The following is a 26,845-nucleotide window of genomic DNA, read 5'->3' as shown; positions in this document are numbered from 1 at the left end:
AACTGCGTATATTCCATGAAGAATTAAAAAAATATATCCAATGTACAAATTTGGCTTTTCTTTAATTTTATTATATGTATTGACTAGATGTTGCCCGGGGCTTCGCTACCGTAGGATATTTGAGATAAAATATAGCCTATAGCAATCTTGGATAATATACCTTTCTAATGGTTAAAGAATTTTGGAAATTGGTTTCGGAGATTACACGCCTCAAACATACAAACTCACTAACGCTTTATAATAATAGTATAGACTAGGGCCGAACCACACGTCACACAGTATCCCAACGCCAACTAGTATTATAAATGCGATAGTAAGTTTGTTTGTTACCTCTTCACGCTTTATCTGCTGCAGATAAACTATTAGGCATGAATTTTGAACGACGGAGAAGGACATAGGACACCTTTTATCGCGAAAAAATAAATAAATATTCCCGTGGGAAATTCATGCGAATTATGGCCGCGGTGCCATAAGCTAGTAATTAGTTACATACTTGTATACAACCAAATTCACCTGTCTTGTTGTACCAATTGTCACCAGGGCGGTACGGTCCGCTGACCAGCGCACAATGATGTGGCTGTTCTGGTTGGATACCTGCTCATTTGGAGGTTCGACGACGCGCAGTGTTAACTACATAGGGTATTTAGTCACATTTGTGAATATTATACTAATATATAGTACGAGTGGTGAACAGTAAAGTGTTGGGTCTGGGTTGAGAGGTACCCTATAACCTTCTCTATACTTCAAACTAAATGTATGCAAAATTTCAAGAAGATTGGTTGAGTAGATAGAGCGTGAGGAGATAATAAACTACTTTTTTTTTTTATTTTTTCTTTATGATTTGTTGTAAAATATTATGGGTGTCTCATTTATTCATGAGATTAATTTAAATTAAAAAAAAAAACAAACTAAGTTATTTTCGCATTTATAATAATTGTTAGGATTTGGATAGTAATTGGCACTTCGGACATTGTGAGCAATATATCGCTCTGGCCATTTTTGCGAGTAACGCCTGATGCTGAGGTTCGTTCCCACCTGGGCCCTTTGCGCTGTTATTGCTTCGGCTGCACGGTCCTTGCGACTATCGCCATATTTCTTCCGATTAAACAGAGGTCGACGACCTAGCGACCGTAGCGAAGCAAGTAGGCTTCGATATATTATTTGTGAAAAACTTTGAACTGATTGAAACTTGAAAGATGTTGCTTCGAATCATATTGGTGCCACATGAGTTTGTATGAAACTGTTTCATATTTAGTAGTTTTGCTGGTAGTCAATAATTTACCACCTATTAGTGTGTGAAATGGTATCAAAACACTCCATTAGTATTGTCAAGAGAGTTGTGTAGGTATGTTTAATTCCACTTAATAGCCACGACTCTCAGCCATTTGACAGAAGGAATAAAACTTCTTACCTTTCGTTCAGATAGACAATGTTCTTTCCACTTTCCACACCAAAGCTTACAAGATTACTGCCGTAAAAACAAATTACGTTATTGCATCTGTCGAAAAATGAATTGGTCACTAACATCCGCATAATTGTTTTATATATTTTTAACACATTTACATACAGTTCACACATGTTGAGCATGACGCCATGGGGTACGAAACGAGCTGAACTAAACAATGGGCTTCCTCTTCCTACTTTTAAGTTTGTTCCATCCAAAATTATCTAACCAATTGTGTTTTTTTTTATGTTTATTACATATACTAAGTGAGATGATACTTCCCGATTACATCCCGACATACTCGGCTTTATTGTAGCGCTCGGTTTTGCCTCGAGCGAAAATCCCGCGTCGTATGTAATAACTCAATTTGTACACGATATATAATAATGTTTTATTGTCTTCTTCTCCGTCGATTCGACCATTGTAATTGAAAGAGATGAGAATAAAAATCAATCATTTTTTTTTAATTTGCCACGGGCAGCGCATTATTTGTGCCCTTTTAAAGAGGTTAAATTGGAGTTGACATAAATCTTCCACACATTCTCTATAGGCCTATATAGGCCACAAAGAAATATTTACCACTGCAAATATTGAGATATAGTCTAGTACCTATAAAATTACTAAAATGATGTTAACACTGTTGTGCTGCGCAAATATTTATAATATAAGTTCAGGGACTACAAAATCTCCTTCCCTTCAACCATAACGAGGAATTGTTAATTATTTATGCCAAGTTCAAAATCATACGTTCATTAAATGTAATGTAAAACATAATAACAGCGTCACTGGAGGCAGTAGCCTTCAAATTGTTCACCGTAGCCCTACACTGATGGATAGACGGACAAACAAAAAAACAAACAATTACCATAATTATTATAAGTGGAGGGCGCATGCGCCGCTAGTCAGTCCACCATACACAACCGCGCGCGTCGCTTGCGCGTATTTGAGATATCTCGTTCGAATTTCGAATGCTTTATTTTTAATCAAATTTACATTTCTCGGTCGCTGGCCAGTAATAAACCATAGATAATAAAAATGTTAAGCTGATTTTTTCAAACTGATTGATCGCAAATTTTTGCATGCAAACTGGTTTTGCATGTGGTCAGTGCAGTAAAGTTTTAGTTCAAGCAAAGGATGAACTTTTCAACACGATTTTTCTGCTTATAAATCCCGATTCAAAATGGAGTTGGAACGGATTTTAGTTTTGGTAAGTTGTTTTAGATGCTCAGTTAATTTAAACTTTGACATGAGAAATGCTTATTCAGCTAACATTTTAATACAATTTGGTTTTAATTTAGAGTTGAGCATAAAAGTTTAAAACCAAGTTACTTATAAGTTAGCAATTTATCGAAGGGTACCGAGCTTTACTCGAAGCTTTTTGTGAAAGAAACCATACATTAAATTGTATGGTTAAAGGTACGTTGATAGTACTTGTATGTATTCGTATGGAGTTCAAGACATGGAAACTATCCTGTATCCTCCGCAGATATGTAACCATACAAATAACAACTAGTAATTATATATGGATTACACATGGTTTTGTCGTTGTCATTTCATGAATGTGAAGCCCACAACGACTTTCTTAGCTTATTTAGCGGGATTCAACCATTTCATTTTTTTTACACTTATTTGATATCCATATCTTCCCGTGAATATCGTACTAGGCGATTAAAGGATGAGAAGCCTTGACCGCTGATAGACAACAACATTTGGGAATGTTGTTGTCTATCAGCGTAGCAATAATCATTATAGTTGATGTCAGGTAGGCGGCCGGTCGTAGAAAGAGAGCCAAATCTTCGAAACCGGTGCTTCAGGTTGTCACCACCTATAATGGAATAGGTACCTACGTGAGTATGATAGTGAGAGAGATCTATATTACTCTACAATTATAGTTAGGTATTGAAGAGTCTACTCTCACTGTCACTAATGGACTCTACATTGCTCGTTTAATATAGAAAATATGTAAACTCTACATCGTCAGTTAATATTACTGGGTATTTTTTTCGACTACGAGACTTTTAACGAAATTTAAACTTGGACATATTATAAATGTGAAATTAAGTTTGTTTGTTACCTCTTCACGCTTTATTTAACCAATCTTATTGAAATTTTGCATACACGTTACAGTTTTTTTTTTTAGGGGGCTAGTATTTAAAATATTGGGAGCATTTATATTTGGGCTAAGTTTGGGCTCCTTGCAGTTTATGCTAATGGATACAGATTAGCAGGGAGTCCCGCACAGGTACATGTTACAGTTTGAAGTATGAAAAAGGACATTTCATCTCGATAAAACACCTGTTCTGATGGGAAATTTACTGGAGCGAAGCCGCTAGTTAGTAAATACTTTCGTTTAGAAATTTTAATCGGTCTTAAATAACCACGAAAATTATTTTGCTAATAATTTAACGGTCGTGCAACGAACGAAGTAGATCCGTCTAGATTACTACACAAATGTTTATATTACCGCAAACAGCATATAATCAAATATTTGCATTTGAGCGGACATTGTTTATGTTATAATCTGTCTGCATGTGTATTAGTCATATTAGCGTCATAATTGACCATACACAATGGGAAAGGTTGTGGGAATCACATGGCAGTTATCGCGTGCTGGATAATAATTATAAAATACTTTGTTGAGTATAATATGGCAATAAATGTTAAGATATGCGTCGAAATATATAAATAAATAATATATACATATATTATACAAATTACATAGATTGAGCTAGCCCCAAAGTAAGTTCGAGACTTGTGTTATGGGTACTAACTCAACGATACTATATTTTATAATATATACATATATAGATAATCATCCAAAACCCGGGTCAATCAGAAAAAGCTCATTTTTCCATCATGACCCGACCGGGGATCGAAACCGGGACCTCGGTTCAGAGGCAAGCACTTTACCACTGTGCCACTGAGGTCGAAATATTAGTATCTTCAACTAACGGTCCGCCCCGGCTTCACTCCGGTAAAACCAGAATAAAAAAGTAGCTCATGTCACTTCTGAAGGTTTTGTCTACCTATGTGCCGAATATCATCAAAATCGCCCCAGTAATTTTTGAGTTTATTAATTACAAACAAAAATACAAATCTATTCTCTTTATAATATTATTAGATATAGGATTTAGACGCATATCTCAACATTTATTGTAATATGTATGTATGCTGTCTGTGTTATGAATATCTGTGACTAAATGTTGTTCAGGGCTTCGCTCCCGTGAGAAGTTTGAGATAACACAACATAAAACATAAAAAATAGCCTATGGCAATCTTGGATAATGTACCATTCTAATGGTGAAAAGATATATGAAATCGGTTCGATACTTTCGGAGATTACCCGCCTCAAACATACAAAGTCACAAACGTTTATAACAATAGTATAGTAATATTACTATAGAAGTATAGATAATCTGTGGAACAAGAATCCGGCATGTCATCCTTAAATCATAAGATATACAAGATCGTACTCAAATTACTCACAAAATGATTGCCTTCCTGTCTAAAAACAATAGTAATCAGGCCACTGCAACCTTGATATACGAATTTTGGCTTTTGCATGTGACATCATCTCATTGTAACACTAAGGTCGCGATATAGTAACCTGTACAGTTTCTATATGATGTATTGTTTTCGACTTGAAAAAAAAATCAGGAAAATATTAATTTCCGGTAAATAAACTTTGTTTTGTGTACGAGGCCTATTTGCGATTGAAATAGAACTTAGAACAAGGACGTTGGAATCCAAACTTACATGAGTTTGGATTCCAACGTGCTTGTTCTAAGTTAGACATTAGACAAATCGCACAGTAAGTTCAAATACTATGTTCTCTCTCACATCCGAGCTTCTTCCGGTTCCTATATTTTTACGTAAATTTTTAATTACTTCTGAATTTAATTTTTTAGGTACCTAGTTTAATTTTGTACCTAGTTTATTTAATTTAATAGGTACCTAGTTGGTTAATTATGTTTCTAAATATTAGTATATATATTATATTATTTATAGAACGCTAAAAATAAATATATTTTATTAATGACTTGTTTATTTATTATTTCACGAATTAATGGCCTGGAAATATGATTATGCAAAAAAAAAACGCAATAAAATTAAGTTCGCACGCGAACTTACCGTTAATGTGTGCTTAAGATATAATCTGACAAACATTGTTCGTGTTTGTATGGGAAATCTGACGGACAGACATTCGACAGCTGAAATATAACTAACAATACTGTTTATAAGTTCTAACATTCATGGCAACATTATTTAAAAATAAATAAAAAAATATTTATTTCTCAATATAGTGATTTCGTTTACAAATCATTGAGGATTTCATTTAAGCAAAAAGAATACTTATGTTAGAAATCCACGCTCTACTAAAGTTTATTTATATTATCAACGACATTTATAAATCGGAAACAATATCGAATAATCGAGTCCAGAGTAACTCAGGATAATACAAAAGTTTACACCAATTTCAGTAATACACTGTCATGTTATTTTTGTTGCAGACTTTGTCATCATTCTTCTCATGTCTCTTGTACTCGCAAGTGTACGCTGCGGAGACCATTCTATCGACTGTTCTGACACCTGACACAAAACTCTTATCCCGTCAGAGCAGAAGCTATTATGACCCTCGCGTCTATGCAGTAGGACTGCCTTACGATGGCAGAGCTTACGAATATGCCAGGCCTTACGAATACGGCCGACCGGAACGACCTTATTATGAGTACGCTAGACTAGAATATGATAGACCCCGCTGTGGCCGATGCGACGATAGATACGATAGAGACAGGGATAGGGATAGGGATGACAGAGACGACGATAGGCGTGATCGCGACGGCTACGACGACCGTAAAGTCAACCACCGACCGACCTACGGCAATAGATACGACAGGAACAAGAACGACGATGATGAAAACAGATATAGCGATGACAGAAATCACAATTCTAACAGCACTGATGATGACAACGATACAGATAAAAAGAGACCGTACGACGATAAGGATAGCAGACCCAGTGGTAGCAGAAAGGACAGGGATAGAAGTAAATATGATGACAGAGATCGGTACAGACCTGATTATTACGATAGATTTTTGAGAGATCCAGGAAGAGAGAGAGATAGGGATCGTGGTTATGGAGATCCGTACAGAGAAAGGCGACCTCTGTACGACAGATACCCTGATAGATATGACGATGGGTATGCAAGTAGATACGATCCGTATTTGAGTAGATACGATGGCTACGGAGGATATAGAAGGCCGCTGTATGATGATAGATATGATAGAGGATATGACGATGGCTATGGGGGATATGGACCAGGTGTTGGGAGAGGACCTCATGACAGGTGAGTGGTTAATAATGATAATCTTATTATTTTAAAAAAATGTAGTATAGAAGAAAGGTGTTACAGTTTTAAATTCTTAATCCACTAGTTATATATTTCTTGACGACCTCGGTGGCGCAGTGGTAAAGTTTTTGCCACTGGACCGAGAGGTCCCGGGTTCGATCCCCGGTCGGGTCATGATGGAAAATTATCTTTTTCTGATTAACCCGGGTCTTGGATGTTTATCTATATAAGTATTTGTTATAACATATAGTATCGTTGAGTTAGTATCCCATAACATAAGTCTAGAACTTACTTTGGGGCTGGCTCAATCTGTGTGATTTGTCCTAATTTATTTATTTATTATTTCTTTGTTTTATAAATCTTTAATCGTAAAGAAAACTCATGATAACAAAATACAGAAACAGTGATAGGAAGAGTTATTTAATGTAAAAACATTTGTTCTATTGTAAATAATTTTTAATATTTTCCGTTTAAATTCTATCCATTAAGCTAGATAAAATATGCTTACATTCTACGACGTTTTTATTCAGTTAAGCCTATATATAATGAAATAAGAGTGATTCGTATGTTTATCATCAGTACATAACTACAGTATTTCTAAGTTCAACATACAGTAAATCAACAATAGTAACCGTTACGTTGAAATGATGTCGATATTCAATAGACAACGCTTTCACCTAAATTTGAATCACACGTGTTCAATGGATAATTGCAATTCTGAATTTGAATCGTAACGGGCATTGGCAATTATTTGCGCGCCATTATGCGACGCCATTGTTAAAATGGCGGCTCATGTGACATATCATAACCTAAAAACGTAATGATTGGTTTGGTGTGGTCATGTTTGTTATTCTGGTTGATGTTTGATATGAGGTTTTTTTTCAGAAATTGATTACAAGATTAAATTATGTGGCCATGCTAAAAACTTTTTTGTGACATGTTAAAATGTTTTTCTAAAGCTTATGATTTATAGGAACAAGATCTCAGTTAATTAATTGCCCCTATTTATAAAAAATAATCATTCCAAGAATCAAAGAGCAACAATGCTGCAAGGCGTGAAATAACGACCACCATTGAATAAATACGTAATTATCTTCAGCAAAATACCAACACTGATTCCTTCAATTATCCAATTTGCGAAGTAATCTTGACACGTTTAGACATCTGATTGTACGTGCGTTAACACGAAGATACCGCTATACAAAACATGGTTTTGTTTTAATTCGCGAACGGTTATATGTTTTTGCCGCCATCTTGTTTCCCGTTGGCTGGCCATCGGTTGAGTACCGCAGGCAAAACGCGGGCACTGACCCTCAGTTTCCTGGGTTCGAAATTTGAACTGCGGTCATAGAACTGAACTCTTTTTTTTTTCTAAAAAGCAATGATTGATTGAAGATAAAGCCATAATTTCTGTATGTAGTTGTTGGTACAGAAACAGTGTTGGGTAAATTAGATTCCCATGAAAATGTATGCAAATCGGAGAGTTAACTGGATTTAATACCGTTTATCATAAAATAAATTCAGTTTAGTTTTTGTCTTATAAAAAATTGTGGAAATTTCTGCATAACTGAAAAGCCTGAAGCCTAAAAAAAAATCACGTAACTAGCATGATTCTGACTAACAAAACAAATTGTTGTAATTTTTATAAAGTTTTGTTATGTTTTGAGGAAAGTTTCAGTTTTTATTTTATTTTATTTAGTTTCAGTTTATAATTTGTGATGGTTTTACCAGAGAGAAGCCGGTACGGATTGCTGACGATACAATGATATGGTTTTTTTTTTATTCAACTTATATTTGTATGCAATAAGACAGTTTTCCAAAAAAGTTTGCCAGTTTCAGGCCCTGGGACGAGACGTACCGCGGGCAGGCGGGCTGGGACGCCGGCGGCCGAGGGTACTACTTCGCATCAGGGCGGCCTGACACCGCGCCTGCGCCCAGTTGGAACCAGCCTGGATATGTCAGGTCAGTCGCACTAACTCTCTCTATGTCATCTTCTCGTGGTCCGAATATTAAGAGCTTTGGCGCCCCGAAATCCAAAGTTCACGTAAAAAATTGAGCATTAAATTCTGAAGATTTGATTTTACAACTAGCAAGCAATCTGGTGTCAACCCTCTGTGGTAATACTATTGGTTAAGGCTATGTGTTTCATAGTCGCCTCCTACAATATTCACGGGAAGATAGTGGTCCTATTCTAGGGCGGGACCACACGCCACACTTAAGTCTCACTAACCATATGATTAAATCTAATGACGATGCTACGTCCAAGTTTAAAGCTAGTAATTTGTGTTTGTGCTTTTTTCAGAAATACTATACAGGTATCATTTAAAATTTGACATAAAACTTTTTTTATGTCAGATTTTAAATGATGCCAATATATGATATAATTTTAAATTTCACAGACTCTTTAGCCTGTGTAAATTTTAATCCAAATCCTATTCTATCTTAATCCTTTAATTTTTTTTATCGTTTTATTCCTTTTATCGTTAAATGCCTTGTATATACCTACTAAACTAATCTTCTTGAAATATGCATGTAGTTTGAAGGACATAAGTCATGGGACATAGTAGACACAAGGTTAGGGTACTTTTCATACCGGAAATATTATCTTGTTCCCGTGTGAAAATAACACGGGTGGAGTCAGATAGAGCGGGATGGAAGTAATTTCTGAAGGCTTTGGACTTGATTTGACTTCAATGCAATCCTTGGTCGTAGCTCGTAGCGGGTTGCAATCTTCCGTTTATAATATGATCCCAATGGAGACCCCTCTACAAAATTGCTGCGAAGTACTACGAAAATTTGTAAAACATTATAGAAAATTAGCCTAATATCGGTTTCAAATGTGACAACCATAAATGGATCACGATATTCAGATATTTAATAAAGCTGTTACCCACACAGCTTCGCCCGCGGGATGTTGACCTTGTGTCATCAACTATATTTATTCCAAAATTTCAACGAAATCGGTCCAACAGCGGCTTCGCCGTAGCATGTATGACAAACTTTCGCATTAATTTTTTAGTATAGAAACTAAAGAAGGATGGATGAAGTATTGATTCCACAACACAAACTATTTCTTTAAGCAAGTGTTTCTAGTTTATGTTAATACTGAATTTTCGTTCAAGAACCTCTTTAGTCATAACTTATTATGAAACAAGAGTTACATTTTTTTTTTTCATCAGCACTCGATCACGATCATGCTATGTTTCCGTATAGCTTTTGACCAAGTACTTACATTGTTATATTACTGGGAAAATTATATAAGTTAAAAAGACGGTAAGACCTTCTGGCATAATAGGGACCGACACTGATCGTATTTACGTATTTTATTGACGTGAAAAGTGCCTGTGAAAGTCTTAATTTCCGAATAAATGATTTGATTTGAGATTCGTTTCTCCATTTTCACAAATACATTTCAAACTCCAGACCACAGGAAAGTGGTTGGCAGAACATCGGCTACACCGGCTACCGTGATCCCCTGGAGTACCGGGGCTCCCTCGGTTACCAGGAGCAGGGCTACCGCCAGGACTTGAGCACAGCTTATGGGCAAGGCAGTGGCTGGCACAGCGTCGGTGAAAGAAGACCGTATCGGGACCAGAGGTTGGTATTTTCTAAATCCTAAATATTATATACGAAAAAGAGGTATTCCTCATCATGTCAGGTGTCTTTAGGCGAGTTGAATAAAAATAAACCGACACCAGTGTTAGCAATAACACACTCTATATGATGATGATATCTACGCATGTGATATAGTGATCAAAATCTTTGCGTATTTCAAATTAGTTATCGTCACATATTCATAAAAAATTGTTATAACTTTCTGATTTTGATGAATTTCATTTTAAATATTTAGATTATTTCAAAATTAGGTTCGATAGGTTTTGAAGATTCAAAGGAAACTTGTCGATTTCACTCGACGAGCATTTTTCATACTTAATAGCTTTAAAATGTCAGTTTGTGTTGATTCCAGCGGTGTGTCCCATCTCGATGACAGAAACACACACAAGCCCAACCGAGACCAAAACAACTACGGCCAGCCAGCAAAACAGGGATACGGTCAGCAAAACACATATGGCCAATCTCAAAATACATATGGCCAATCCCAGAATACATATGGCCAACCTCAAAATGCGTATGGTCAATCTCAAAATAACTATGGTGTAAACAACGCGTATGGTCAAAAGACGGCGACTAACATTTATAGTTCTAGTACGACACCGAGCACTAGCTACTTGTTCCAGAGGTTAGATGAGCGAGTCACCACTAAAACAGTTGAAGAGACGACTAAGACGCCATCTTAGATTCAGTTTAAGTTAGTTTTAGATAGCTACACTATACCTACACGGGCGCTTTTTCTTTTTTCTATGTAAAAAACTTAAGATTTTGGGACAGTTATTTACCTGTTGAAAAATCACAATAATTACTATTAATTTTACTTCCCATTTTACTGATTCCAATCACGATCAATCCCTGCTAAATTCATAAGATCATAGAAGAACAAAAACAATTTCTTTTTCTCGATGGATTTTCCAACGACACAGTAAAATTGATATTTGCCATTCTATAAACGTGGTCTTAGTTTATATATAATGCCCTAACTCTTGCACTCGGATAGAATAATATTGGCCCATGGATTTAGTAAGTACTTCGACGGAGTACCCACTAATTCCATGCGTTGGCCACAGACAAAGTTGTAACCCTGGCTATTGGAATTATTATATAATCTGTGCTGTGGCACAACACTTGGAAATTCTGGAATCGTTGGAGAGCGTCGCCACTTAAAGACTTATAAAAAATCGTCTGTGTAGCATAAACTTAGCACGCACTGCGCAATGGAAGTAGTAGATGATGTTTTTTTTGTGATGCTGAGCCCACACTTATCATGTGGTCGCGGCAGGTTACGCGAACCTACGAATTGTTGCGCACCCTTTATTTTTCCATAGCATCTTTAGGTGCAAAGCGCAGTGCGAGTTACACATAATATTATTAAGTTCTAGAATTAGCCGCCTCAATTTTATGTACAGACGACAGCATATCGACCAAGCTTAATTCATTAAAAACTATGACAATGTCATAAAGGCGAAGGCCTGGTAACTCGACATGCAGTTGACTGTACATACATATCATAAGTAACTGATCAACTCAAAGTTATTGTGATGCGTGTGGTCACTGCCTTAATATCAATTGCTTAATATACGAGTATTTAACACGCACGTACCTTTTCGCGACTCACCACTCGTAGCGCGGTGACTACGGGTCGTTTTAACACGACCGTCCGAAGTATAAAAGTACGTGCGCGTTAAATACCCGTATTAAGCAATTAGTTATGAATCGCGAAAGTTTAAATACACAATATTTTTCTTGAAAGTATCATTTTTATACTTACATTGGCTACAGTTTCTAGATTTTATTTAAGTATAAAAAACTGTTCTAAAGAATCTTGCAAAAACGCAATTACATTTTCAGTATTAGGTATTTTAGTTGTAGAATTTTCAATTAGATATAGCTAAAAACACGAATAGGTTTACATGACAATTCTAATACATACAATTTTTGAAGAGGTTGTTTTATTAAAAGCTTTTATTTAACTTGCAACTCTATGTACGACTGAACTAAAATTTTGTACACACGTTTAGTTTGGATAACAATACAATTAATGATAAGCATGACATGATGGTGCACCCAGGAAGAACTCCAGACGTGGGAACTCCTTAACGGTTTAAAGCACGAACATGATATTTTTGTCACACATTTAATGCAATATCTGTAGCAGTAATGAAAGCTTAATCAAAAATGGCATTTTTGTACAAAATTTATTTCAGAAATATATTTAGTGTGTTATTAATAACCCTGTGAGAGAGTCCAGTGTATTATATTTATAAGTTTCTCTAGTAAAATACAGATCCTTCCTCTCTATAAATATTAGATAATGTTGACAGAATTTTCGAAAAGAGAAAAAATTAATTTGTGGCCACGCACATACAGACCACTCAGCCTGAGTGATGTGGTCAAATTTTTAATATAACTTGTGCTGCCACCTGGTGATTAATAGACCACATTAACAAATGGTAAGGTAACCTGTTGACACGACATCTACCAGGAAAAAGCTGTTACATTTAGTTCCTTAATAATTGAATAGATGGCGTTGTTTTAACCAACTTAAGATTTGATTACTGACTATTATGTACCGCCGACCTATGTGTTATTTGTATATTATTCCATAATATATACACATACGCATACTTCTGGGCTATACCAACCATCATAAAGGCCACCACTTTAACCGAACATCATAAAGGCTTTTAAACTAAATATTCTTTTTGTCTTTGTCAGGGGCCAATTATAAAGTAAGCTTTGTAAATTTGACCATGGTGTCCACCATTTATGTTCGACCGTATCGATCAACGGATATTATTTTTTCTATCATACCACATCCACATAGACATTGATTGATTCTAGTGCCATTCAAATAATTTTATTTTGGTGATAATTTGTTTCCACGAAATTGTATACACATACATAGATATGCCCAATAAATGATTCGCGGCCTAATCGACTTTCCATAAAAGGAGAAAAGGAATAAGTAATATAAAATAATCGAACAATTAACGTTAATGATAAGCAGATTATAATATTTTATATCTGATAAAGAAAACACTCGTTCACTTGGCTCCAGAACCTTGTACAACATTAGCGCCACGTCACGTCACTATTTAAAAAAAGTAATTAAAAATATTCAAAAATTTCCGCGAGTGATTCAAAAATAAATCTGTTCTTTTTTTAATCCAACCAGTATCATTGTAAAAAAAAGAATAGATTTATTTTTAATTTTTTTCAGAGTGATTGTGCAAAAGAACTGAATTAAAATGACTGATCAAGTATCGATATCAGTGAATGTGGTAGATAATGCTGCTGAGGAACCACCGGCGTCTGTGAACGTCGTGGAGAATGCCGCTGTTGCTTTAGCCCCGCCTGGTATTCAAGAGTAAGTGGAAAAAATTCTTATTCGAAAATGCAATAATTTTATTAATTTACCAAATTAGGTTCTTTATTCGTTTTACATGAGTCTTACAAGAAAACAAAACGTTGATTTTTTCTACGTATAGTCTAGCAAATATAATTTTAACAAAACAATTGTATAGAAGTTGAATTTAAAAAAAGGATTATTTAAGCAATATCATTCGATCATGGCAATAAATTAGTCGGATGAAATCATTGGAATTTAATTATGCCGATTACTGATAATGTTTTCATATCTTGAGACGAAGATATCAACACTTACGTAAATTACCATCGATATCGATAGCCTACGATATTTACAATTAGGTGGTGGAAACACAAATATTATCTTGTGTTGATATTATCAACATTATAATTCTATTTTTTAATCTATACATATAATAATCTTCCATTTTATATAATCTATCTATAATCTATATATCTGTATACATATAATAAAACTGTAACTGGGCTATGTTTGTTCGCGCAAAAAGCAAAAAACTAGTGGATGGAATTTGATGCTGTTTTCTAAGATGTATAATAATGGTCTAACTTAAAACCTTGTATGTTTCATCGCGATATATTGCTTAGAACCCGAGATATTGACAGTAATAACATATGAGCGGACGCACTAATAAAACGCGGGCGAAGTCGCGGACAAAAGCTAGTTATAAACATTAAGCTGTTCATAGGTAAGCCCTAGGGGCTAGTATTCATTCAGGTAAGGACATAGTTTATGCCAAAAGTATAATTATTTTGACCTATTCATTATTTAAAACCATATATGGGTTTATTCCATAGATAAAAGAAATGTTTATTCCAAGTTTCTTCTTGAAAGGTCTGACGTAAACCCAGCAATAACGATTGTAAACAAGAGTTCCCACCATACGAAATGAAAACATATATCTTCAACCGATTGAGCTGAAATTTTGTATACCTACACGTTTAGATTCATGACCTGTTTGTTGGTCTACCTAGGATAGGCTCCCGACGAGAGAACTGCGAACGGTTTACTTCACGGACATGATTTTGTCACACGTTGAAATAAATAAATTATCTCTGGCGACGATAAATTAAGTTTTAGTCGAAAATGACAAAAGTATATACGAAATTGCTTTTCGACTAAATGTTTTTGACACTGAAGTAGTAAAGTGACGTCACTGCAACATTCCTGACATACAATTTCCATAAGTATATTTATTGTAATACTTGTAGTGAGGTTTTATTAATGTTTCATATGGAAACGTTATCTAGATTTCTCATATACTTTATCAATATTTATTATCTATAACACAATTTACCCGGAAAGAGCTACATTCTCTTACGATAATACATTACAATATTGTGATAAGTGATACCTAGATATTGAATAAGAAATTTTAAATATTCAATTCCTACCTCACTTCCAAAAAGAACTAATTCACGCAGAAGAATATATAAATAAATATATTAGGGCAAATCATACAGATTGAGCTAGCCCCAAAGTAAGTTCAAGACTTGTGTTATGGGATGCTAACTCAACGATACTATATTTTATAACAAATACATATATAGATAAACATTCAAGACTCGGGATAATCAGAAAAAGATAATTTTCCATCATAACCCGACCGGGGATCGAACCCGGGACCTCTCGGTTCAGAGGCAAGCACTTTTGACACTGCGCCAACGAGGTCGTCAAAGAAGTCGCGGGCATCATAAAAAAAGTCACGAGTCTAATATTGGATGCGTCGAATTGATCTTAATTGAAGCGCAGTTAATATTGATGCTGTGTTATGAAATGCCAATACAAATCAATTAAAACAGATATATACGAAACTATACAGCAGACCCTGAGCTCCGGCTGAGGAATAACCGTTAATATTACTTAGGTGAGAGCCAGACAGAGATACAGAATCACTCTTACGGGATAGACAGAGCTAGGAGTTGCGAAAGGTTAAGATTTAAGTATCAATAATACTTGGGAAAAAATATCGAATGAGATTAGGTAATGATTTTACTGTACGAATGTTTTTTTACGATTAAGGTAAATTCCTAATTATTATTTCTATATTTCTATCTCGATTTTCCATGACAACTTTACAACATTGCTTCTAGAAGCTGTCTAACGACAGCTGTCAATGTCATAAAATACCGCCTTTTTATTTGTAAAAAGTAAGAAACTGCTTGGATTTTGGCATTACACGGAGACGACGAAAGAAACCAAGAGAGTATAATTCATTGAATCCCTCGAGATTTCCCCATAATCCTCACACCACATCTTTTCAGAAGCATACATAATTTCTAGAAAAAAAAAAACGTTGATTATTGAAATCACGAGTCGCGACGAATGCAATTATCCCCATTAACTTTTCTGAGCAGCAGAAAATTTGTAGAAACATTTTATTTTTTCAGAGAAATTAAATTCTCTGCATGTACCTTTAATTTTAAGTCACATAACCTGACATATGAAAATTTTATTTTATACATTTCACGCTATGCTGTTTTAGACTTAATATATGACACTTGTGTTGTCAACAGCATACTCGATAAGAAAGTAAATCGGGTGCGGAATACTAGTCAATAATATTTCTACCATTTGTTTGAACGGACACTAATACTGAACATACATATTGACACAAATCTATAAAAATATGTGGATCTAACTGTATTTCCGAATCTCTGTACGCCCACGCCGAATAATAATAATAATAATTTATGCAGGCTCCACAGACATATCGTCGAATGCATGAACATTGCATAGTTTTCTATAAGTGCTTTTATTTACTGCAGTAGCGTGTTGACTCGGCGACTCATATAAGTATCCTATCCTATCTTACTAATATTATAAAGTTTGTGAGGATGTATGTGTGTATATTTATTAATTTTTCAAGAAAAATCTACTGAACCAATTGTTATGAAATTTGGTACATGGGTAGAATATAACCTGGACTAACACATAGAGTATTTTTTATCCCGAAATTCCCACTGTAGCGAAGTCCCGGGGCGCAGCTAGTTTTTACAGATATGATTTTATAAGATAACTCGTGACTGAACGACATTCATACGAAACAAGAACAATTAGATCATATCAAAGCAGCGACCGTATCTCACATAGAACAAGAACAAGTGAAGCTGTGGTCCGGTGGTTAAGACCGTCCGTCCGCCTGAGTTCGAAAGGTCCCAGGTTCAAATCCTACTTGTGCTACATCACGACTCTGACTCTCAATAATGCGATCACCAGATCAGTTCAAGATGTTTTTCGTTATTTTTGAAGTCGATTTCTTTGGATCAGTTACATCATCCGTAATCTATATGTTCCGTGTATATATATATATATATATATATGTATTGTATGTATATATGTATGTATGTGTGTGTGTATGTATGTGTGTATGTATGTACAGATGCTCTGTTGTTTTAATTCTATGTAGACGGTACAACAGGTTACCGTAAGGAGTGGCATACGGAGTTCCAGATTATCAGCATAATTATTGTTTTATCTACTTTTTTTATCACATAATTAAATTTAATTAATGTCACTGGCTTTAGAAATAAAAGTAATGTCTACATATTGTATCCCTGGATACAAGTTTTAAAATTTTTCAAGGCGACAAATAATAATAAATAAATAATAAATATATTGGGACAAATCACACAGATTGAGCTGGCCCCAAAGTAAGTTCGAGACTTGTGTTATGTGATACTAACTCAACGATACTATATTTTATTCCAAATACATATATAGATAGACATCCAAGACCCGGGCCAATCAGAAAAATATCATTTTCCATCATGCCCCAACCGGGGATCGAACCTGGGACTTCTCGGTTCAGTGGCAAGAACTTTACCACTGCGCCACCGGGCTCGTCAAAAATAATTAAAAGTAAATATTTAGCAATAATTACTAGCTATACTATTTTAATTTTAATTTTAAATAATAGCGCTTTAAACTCCTTGATAAATGTGAGGTTAAAGAAAATATTAAAAAAATAATTTTCCATTTATATACTTATATACTAGCTTTAGCCCGCGGCTTCGCCCGCGTGATTTTATCTGCGAAAGCGGAACATCATTTTCGTACAAACTTTCAACCCCATTATAGTCATTTGGGAGTTGATTTTTGTAAAAAAAAAAAAAGTATCCTATGTTTGAAAGAGGGTCTTTAACTACGTGAATAATAATTTTAAAGTTTATTTAGCCGTGAAAGCAAAACAGATAGATAGACAGATAGACTTTCACATTTATAATGATCATTTTTAAGATAAGCATAAATATACCTACATTCAAATACATATATCCAATACATTCGCGTGAATCTGGAGAATCTAGTTTAGTCGTATTAGTTAAGGTCAGAATTTCTCATCGCGTGACCGAGTACCATAGCGATTACACGGTATTTAACGATATAATTAAATCGAGTTTTTATTCAAAACGATTAACGCACTTTACAAACACAAAAAGTTTTTTCTTTTTGTTGATCTAGGTATGCATAAAGTACATCACTAATTAGGGACAAAGCAACAACAAAAAATTTTCAAGTTTCAAAAGAATTCGCTTTTTAAAATGAGAATATTATTCCAGCCAGTATATAAAGAATCATCGTTATTCACGAATTTCTATTTTATCTGTGAATTTTAGCAGTCATTTTAATAATGTTTCTGGAATATAAATAAATGAAGTACAAATTCTTCTATCTTTATTTACATAACTTAATTAATGCCCCCTATCAATCAAAGAAAACCTAAATAATTGTGAAATGTTCGTGGAACAAACGAAAGTGCCTATTATGACCATTATGTGTAAGGTTTTATATGTGAAAATGATGAAATTTCAATTTTTATAACTCTTTCATGATTATTGCGGTGGGAAATGTACAATAAAGTTGACATGCAACAGTTTTTTTTTATAATTGAGCTACTTATGTAATTATGAAATAGGGTATTTATCAGTTCAAAATTTTTATTTATACTGAACGGCACACTTGTGGATCAAATAATGCAGGAAACTTTTCTTTTTAGTATCATAAAGGTTTTAGTTGACAAACTACGAACCTCCGTCTTGTGTACTTGATATTTTGTCGTTCTATCTATAAGATGGTTGTACTTCAATTAAAATTATGTTTATAAAAATACTTCATTAACATGCCTGAATGTTGTTGCGATGCAGTTTTGCTGGCAAGGATAAGACATAGGTTCATAACCGGTATACCAAAACAAAAGCCTCTGTGTGCGTTTAATTGGAAAACGTATGGTTTAAATGATGACACAATAGTCGACTCTCACTTGACCGCAGTTAGTTCATCGTCGACGCTTGACTCGGCTCCATGTCGCTTCGCTCAACGCCAGCCGTTGACGAAACAAAAAACTTTGAATACCGAACGCGCGTTCAAAATTTAACAATTTAAAACTGTAGTGCCAGTGTCATATTTTTATAGGCCTGGAAAAACTCGGATGTGACCAAATCTATAAAAGATAAGGTGATAACGAAATCGATATCATTTTTGGTTCAATAAAGTTCAATTCAGTGCAAGTTTCTCGTGCAGTGATGCAGGTGGATGTGTTGGATGTGGAGATTTAATCGAGTTTTTAGTGAGGTGAGTCTTTTTGCGGGTCGTTGACTGCAATTTCGGTATTGGTCTCGATTGTAGAATATCGATTTGAGATAACGGCCAGTGTTATTGCATCGTCGATTCTTTTATGGCTATACATTAATCTTCGTTCACTTTTTGCGAACTTTGACTGCAATGCGGGTAGTATAATGCCCGGGGTTTTATTCCTTGGAAATTAGGGATCCGCAAACCCGCACACTAGCGCCATCATCACATTCTTATCAATTACATTATTTATTATCGTTGACTCGAATAATAATCTATACAGATTATGCTACACTAGATAAAGCATTTTATTAGAAAGTATAAAATATATACATTACAGTCTTATTAAAATCAATTTTTACCCAGAAAAGCAAGAATCTTTTTATACCCTTATCTTTTTAATTTGGCACCTGTTTCCAGTTGAAATAGAATATTTTTCGATGACAAAACTTTATGATACAAATAATCATCTTAATATATAGTTTCGTTTCGTTTAGGTCCTATACGGAAATCCATCTGATATTACCTAACAAAATGTACTTACTCATAACCTCTTAAATCTAAAATCTAGTTTATTTGTCCAAAAAAGATAATTTATTTTCGTTTCAATGGGCTTTAAAGTTTCTCACTTCACTCAAAAATGCATTAAAATGTAATCTTGGCAATGAAAGAAACCTAATTTTACAAGTGATAATGACCGCATCATGGCAATATAAATTGTATTTGTCTGAATGAGCTGTTTCTGAGAAAACGTGACAATGAAACGAAAATAGAATCTCCAGAGATAGATAACAAAGGCTCAATAGAATGACCGCAAGTCTAGCGTTTTTATATGAATTATACCTATGTGAACAAACATTTCACGTATTAAAAGGGGTCTCACTATTGTTAGTGGAAGATTATGTACCTAAGTACCTGTGTTACACTGATGTGTTTTCAACATCTAAAACCTGTAACAGAACAAACAATTAAACAGGCTTATGTTAATTAAGAAATGAATGTTAATTAAGAAAATATCGGGTTCTAGGTTCTATATACATTTTGTGGTTTAAGTAATTTTTTTAAATGTTATAAGAGACCAAGTTCAATAAAAGTGAACTTTCCTAAGAAATTCCTATATATATATATAGGATTAGGTAGGATAGGATAACTTATATATATATATATATATATATATATATATATATATATATATATATATATATATATATATATATATATATATATATATATATATATTTCACATGACTGTACAGAACGCTAAGAATAAAGCAAACAATTACTTGTTGTCATGCAAATTTTTTACCTTTTCGTAATGTAACTTCAGAACATTGTATGGTCACAGCTTAACCTGTGTAAGCAAACAATATATATATATATATATATAAGTTTTCTCTGTTTACCTTTTCACATGACTGTACAGAACGCTAAGAATAAAGCAAACAATTACTTGTTGTCATGCAAATTTTTTACCTTTTCGTAATGTAACTTCAGAACATTGTATGGTCACAGCTTAACCTGTGTAAGCAAACAAGGTAAATACAATACAATACTTTGTCACACGACACGCTAGCTTGATAGCTACAAACTACTAGGTTTCCTAGTAATGACCGTCACGGTCAAGAAGTTAATATACAGGAAGAAATGAAATAAATAATTAAAATGCGTGCGTGTGTCTTTGGATCATAAATTTTTTAGGTTTATTACTTATGAATTAAGGTCGAACAGACAAACAGATGCTCGAAAAATAAAAAGCTCCCAATAGGGCGTATAATCTATAACCAATGTACCTACGGAACCCTACACGCACTGGAATGATTTATTTTCATGTCAAATTTGATATTATATAGTATTATAGCACTCACATAGATACAAACTACTAGTTACTACCATCTCGGATCGAGTTAGAGATTATTTACAATTTTTGTCACCCATCCTATATTAAACCGACGACGTGAACCGAGCAGCTCCCAAAAGCACACCCTTTATATACCAGCGCATGCGCAAAACGACACTATTTGAGGAAACACAAAGGGATAATGTCTCACATTTATTAACGTTTTGATACATTCATTTACTTAGTCATATATTTATGTATTAGGATATTCAGTCATCAGTTATTTTTAGCTGGAATTTACATTTGAGAATGTCGTTCGTTCATATTTAAATTTGTATGGTTCTTATCAATATCCCGTATTACATATAAATGTATGTATAACAAGAATAAAATGGTTTAAAATATAGCGGAAGAGTTTATCTATGCTTCAGATAAATAACTATACTACATTTTTCATGAATTTTATGAAAAAAACTTACTACAAAAAGTCTATTGAGTGTGTGGTTTTTCAATAGTCATTTATTTAATACAATAAGAATAGCAATTTAGAAAATATCACGGAGTACAAAAATATGGAATTGAAGCTCTCTCTTTCCTCTGTGTTGCTGATGAGAGATGGGAAAAAAGTAATTGGATTAATGATTAAGGATTGCGATTACATTTTGTAATCTTCGGATATGATTACAAATTACACAAAACAATCCTTAACAGTCAAGATAGTGCTGAGCGAACATAGTAACCTCTTGTTCTAATCACAGACCTATATAAATAGGTTCTAATGGTCATCAGTGTGGACTGCTATATACGAATAATGATATTTTTCCTCATCTGATCGTTTTTGCGATTCCTCAGCCGTTGAGCGTTGGAGTTCAGGTTCCGCTTACCCACTTTTTCGTCTCCACTTCGCACGGTCGTCAGCATCTATATGAAACCTACAATGGTATTAACCCACTTACTTACCTACAATGATAAAGAAGAGACAATTATGTACTCTTCGGCCCTATTCTCCAGCTGTTCTTAAACATACAATACTACTTAATGTTAGCATTAACATATGCATTATGTAAATATATTGACGTACAGAGACCCCATGTCTGCATCATAGAATAGTCGATACATGATTCACATCCATATTTCACAAAGATAAGATATTAGTATATCAGAATGTACTTTAGATTTTATTTCGTTTCTACTGTCTGATTTGAATGTGTATGAATCGTGAATAATTTGAATCATAACACATGCTGCGATTTAAAAATGAAACCAATGAATTCTTTTCTTTGAAATCGGTTGCACATTTTGCTAAATTGAGAAGGGCACGAGCTTAACCCAGCGTGCTTTGTACATTTTACGTCACGGTCGTTTTGTTATTTATTACCATTATGATTCTGTCAATTTACCCTGTACTCTACCTATATGATGCAATGAATTCATTGATATTGGGTTCACTGTACCAAAAGTGCGACATAAAACATATCGACAAAAAGACAAAATAAACAATTTTTCTAAATAAATAAATAAATATATTAGGACAAATTACACAGATTAAGCTAGCCCCAAAGTAAGTTCTAGACTTGCGTTATGGGATACTAACTCAACGATACTATATTTTATAATATATACATATATAGAGGTTTATCTTTATATGTATTTATTATAAAATATAGTATCGTTGAGTCCAAGACCAAGGCCAATCAGAAAAAGATCATTTTCCATCATGGCACGACCGGGGATCGAACCCGGGACCTCTCGGTTCAGAGGCAAGCACTTTACCACTGCGCCACCGAGGTCGTCGTTTGGTAAATATTTGTTTACTTATTATTTTTAATTTATTTAATTTTTAAGTTTAGTTTATTATATTTCCGACATATCGGGTTTTATTTTAAACATCTTATTCAATTATGTCGTCCAATCGGTCGGACAAAGAAAGTCGCGAACCACGTGGGAAAATCCAAATTGTAACCTTTCGTACATTGCAATGGTTACAATTAAGATTTTCCCACCTTGAAAATCTACAATAATTAAAATCATATGCAAAGATTACAGATGTGTCAGTATGTTTACTCATATGAACAAATGGAGAACAATGTGACTTATTACGAAACAATTGCGTGACAAAGACCACAGACAAATACCTATTGGTCCTATTTTAATTGTAAGACTCGTGAATACATAGTCTTTGTTATTGTCGTGACGGCTCCACATTATCGCCGATATCGGACACACGCCGACGCGAATGCGTGAACGTGCGTTGTTAGTATGAGAGCTTTTATTTATCGCAATGTATAACCAGCAATGTATACCGAACCCACCAAAGTTTGCGACTCCATTGGTTATTTTAATGTTATTACTAGATGTTGCCCGGGGATTCGTCCCTATCTAATATCTAGTTCATAATATAAGCCACGACGCCAATGTTCAAGTGAATAAGAGATGGAGTTCCGCAAGGAGGCGTACTCGGTCCTCTTCTTTTTGTTTGATTATAAATAAATATAAATAAATAAATATATTAGGGCAAATCACACAGATTGTGCTAGCCCCAAAGTAAGTTCTAGACTTGTGTTATGGGATACTAACTCAACGATATTATATTTTATAACAAATACACATATAGATAAACATCCAAGACCCGGGCCAATCAGAAAAAGATCATTTTCCATCATGACCCGACCGGGGATCGAACCCGGGACCTCTCAGTTCAGAGGCAAGAACTTTACCACTTCGCCACCGAGGTTGTCAAAGTTTTGTTTGATTATACCTAAATGAAATTACTTCTCACGACAAATTATACTTAATTATAAAACCGAATGATGCAATAATTAATGTCGAATCAAACTGACGTACATAACAATTACTTTAATTAAATGTAGATAATTAGCACAACTTTCAATTATATTTGTTAATTCTAGTCAATTAGATATTAATTTATAATATACCTACGTACTTAATCAATAAATTCCAGTAGCATAATTATCTTTGGTTAAATGAACTAAGGCAAATATCAACTAAAATTAAATTAGGGATAACTATATAATTATGTAGAACTAAAGCCGCGCCCTTTTTTATGTACAAATCACACAACAAATTGTTGTTTTTTTTTGGGTTGACCGATAAAATTAGTGTACAGTCAGCCGCACTTCAAGTTAACCTAAAGTCAAGAAGGCTTAGTGCTGGTTCGCATTTTTCTCACTATCGAGTCGATTCGAAGTAAGACGCAGCGAACCAATCGTATTGCGCCATTGTGACGCAACGACAACCACAAAGCAATGTGATTGGTTCGCTGCGTCTATTTAGAATCGACTCGATAGTGCCTAAGTTATAAACCTCGTACAACATCCACGGGAGGATATGGTCCTATTCTAGGACGGAACCACACGCTACACATATAAAGGGGCGATAGGAGCGAATTTACAAAGAATTTGAGTAAGGTAGTTTGTACGTACAGTCAAACAGCACAGGCTACTCAAATTCACAGTAATTTCGCCCCTATCACCGCGTATATCAAACTGTATGTATGCGAAATTTCAATAAGATTGGACAGATAAAGCGTGAAGAGTTAACAAACAAACTTGCTTTCGCATTTATAATACTAGTTGGGATTATTATTGTATACCAAAATCACAGTTACAATTACTCCCAATAACATTCATAGTTTCACAAGCAACTTCGGTCTTATCTATTAACACATATAGTAACTTTTAATTACAACCTAGCTACCATTCTCACGAGACAATACTGGGAACCACCGGGAAAAACTCCACTTTCCCATAGGGTTAGCAATCCAATTGACATTTTATGATGGAGTTAACGCTATTGTGCAGGTAGAGGAACGGCATATGGATGATATATGTGAGATTATCGTAGCAATTACGCACTTCAATGCGGAAAGATTCATGAAATGAAGAAACAGAATTCTTTTCGCTTTGTATGATTAGTCGTGTTTGTGCATCACATCGATTGATGAAATATAAACACTCGATCTTAACTCCCTAATCATTTTGATATTTGGTCATCAATCTAGATATTTGGTGTGAAGGTTCCTAGGATAGTGTAGAGGAGCACTAAGAAGGGATTTCCTGAAATCCCCACGGGAAACGGATTTTTACTCACACACGAAGTTGTGGGCAAAAGTTAGTTAATTGACCGTGGTCTATTTGGGGCAAAAATACATATTTTGTATCTATGTTTGTAACGCGATAACCTTCGAACCGTTGGTCTGATTTTGATGAAATTTAAAAGGTATTTAGGATATGCCAATAGAATTTTTAAGTTCGTGGGGCATCCAAATCGGTGCAGTCGTTTTTGAAATATTCACAATTTTGTAAAAAAAATATTGTGCTCGCGTGGTAAGTTCGCGGCAAACAATTAGTACAAGCTTTATCTACTCTGCCACTCTCCTTGAAATGTTGCGTACATGTAGTGCGATAACTGTTGAAGTCTATATATAAATAAATAAATAAATATATTAGGACAAATCACACAGATTGAGCTAGCGCCAAAGTAAGTTCGAGACTTGTGTTATGGGATACTAACTCAACGATACTATATTTTATAACAAATACATATATAGATAAACATCAAAGACCCGGGCCAATCAGAAAAAGATCATTTTCCATCATGACCCGACCGGGGTTCGAACCCGGGTCCTCTCGGTTCAGTGGCAAGAACTTTACCACTGCGCCACCGAGGTCGTCATATATAATTATAGGGTAGGTACCTATCATCCCGGAAAAATATCTTCTCCCTTGGGAGAAGGAGAAGAGCCACGCGAGTGGAGTCGTGGGAAAAAGCACTACCTTTTTCCACACACACTACTCAGAAAAACCTTGCTTAGGAAAGAACAAGTTTATTTGTTAGTCAAATTTAAAAAAACCCCTGACTTTCAATATTTATTTCGCTACAACTTTTGAACGGCTGAACCGATTTTGATCAAACATATCTAACAACCACTGCATAAAAATTAGCTAACAAATAAAAAACCGCATCCAAATCGGTTCACCCGTTGATGAGCTCGGTGCCACGTACACATATAAGTAGACAGACAAACCATATTTTTGCGGTGGGGTTTTAAAAAAGGTTTATTTTTATTGGTTTTAAAGCTGTAAACAAGAGATTGGGCCCGCCTAACTCTCACTATATTTAATAACAATTGCAACTATATACGCTATACAACTGAACGTGGCCTTCCAGTTTCGCTACCCTTCGCTCTGTCTACCCCGTAAGGTATAAAGACGTGATATGTGCTGTATAAAAACAGTTACATTTCCCCAACTTAGAACCTTTGAAACAGTAATACAAATATATTGCACACAAGGATTAAGAATTAAAAATAAAAACCTCCTTAAAAGCAAAAAATAAATTCCTTCTCGTCCTTCGTCCTTTTTATGTTTAATATTTAAAACGAAGTACGTAGCTACATAGTAATTCTATCTACGTATATAATATATAAGTAAACATCAAGTCACTTGTCTGTAGCTAAAAATACTTGAAATCGAATTCGTCAGCTTCCTATACTTAGTAGAATACACAGATACACGGACACACAGACACATATGATCATAGTACAGACACGTTACTAACTCATAACTCCTTTCCTGTCGTCGGTGGTTAAAAACCAGCAGTGAACGTTGGAACGTTGGATCA

General features: G+C 34.7%; 3 protein-coding genes across 5 annotated transcripts in view; 2 read left to right on the top strand and 1 right to left on the bottom strand.

Annotated features, from left to right (window-relative positions):
- Klp54D (Kinesin-like protein at 54D) overlaps positions 1 to 19,141 on the bottom strand; it is a 50,898-nt gene extending 31,757 nt beyond the window's left edge. Inside the window, exon 1 of the mRNA XM_053753424.1 lies at positions 19,055 to 19,141. The gene's annotated coding sequence lies outside the window, so the exon portion shown is untranslated. The remainder of the gene's footprint in view (positions 1 to 19,054) is intronic.
- On the top strand, positions 2,333 to 12,349 carry LOC128674674 (uncharacterized protein). 2 transcript variants are annotated; one of them, XM_053753430.2, is made up of 5 exons: positions 2,333 to 2,651; positions 5,956 to 6,791; positions 8,634 to 8,756; positions 10,218 to 10,391; positions 10,762 to 12,349. In XM_053753430.2, the coding sequence occupies exons 1-5, from the start codon at positions 2,625 to 2,627 to the stop codon at positions 11,090 to 11,092; spliced, it is 1,491 nt and encodes a 496-aa protein (XP_053609405.1). In that variant the 5' UTR covers positions 2,333 to 2,624; the 3' UTR covers positions 11,093 to 12,349. The 2 variants fall into 2 exon arrangements, with proteins under 2 accessions (XP_053609405.1, XP_053609404.1); XM_053753429.2 differs by having other exon boundaries at positions 8,628 to 8,756.
- Positions 13,412 to 26,845, top strand: part of Myo61F (Myosin 61F) — a 47,347-nt gene continuing 33,913 nt past the window's right edge. The window contains exons 1-2 of one of the 2 annotated variants that reach the window (XM_053753411.1): positions 13,412 to 13,513; positions 13,630 to 13,776. In XM_053753411.1, coding sequence (XP_053609386.1) covers positions 13,658 to 13,776 — 119 coding nt within the window. In that variant the 5' untranslated portion in view covers positions 13,412 to 13,513; positions 13,630 to 13,657. Of the gene's footprint in view, positions 13,514 to 13,629; positions 13,777 to 19,062; positions 19,366 to 26,845 lie in introns of those variants that run through there. The other variant, XM_053753412.1, reaches the window with a different exon arrangement.

Source organism: Plodia interpunctella, chromosome 13 (assembly GCF_027563975.2).
Source record: "Plodia interpunctella isolate USDA-ARS_2022_Savannah chromosome 13, ilPloInte3.2, whole genome shotgun sequence".
In the NCBI taxonomy this organism is placed as follows: Eukaryota; Metazoa; Arthropoda; class Insecta; order Lepidoptera; family Pyralidae; genus Plodia; species Plodia interpunctella.
Note: the sequence above shows the minus strand (reverse complement) of the source record. Positions and strands in the feature narration are given on the sequence as shown.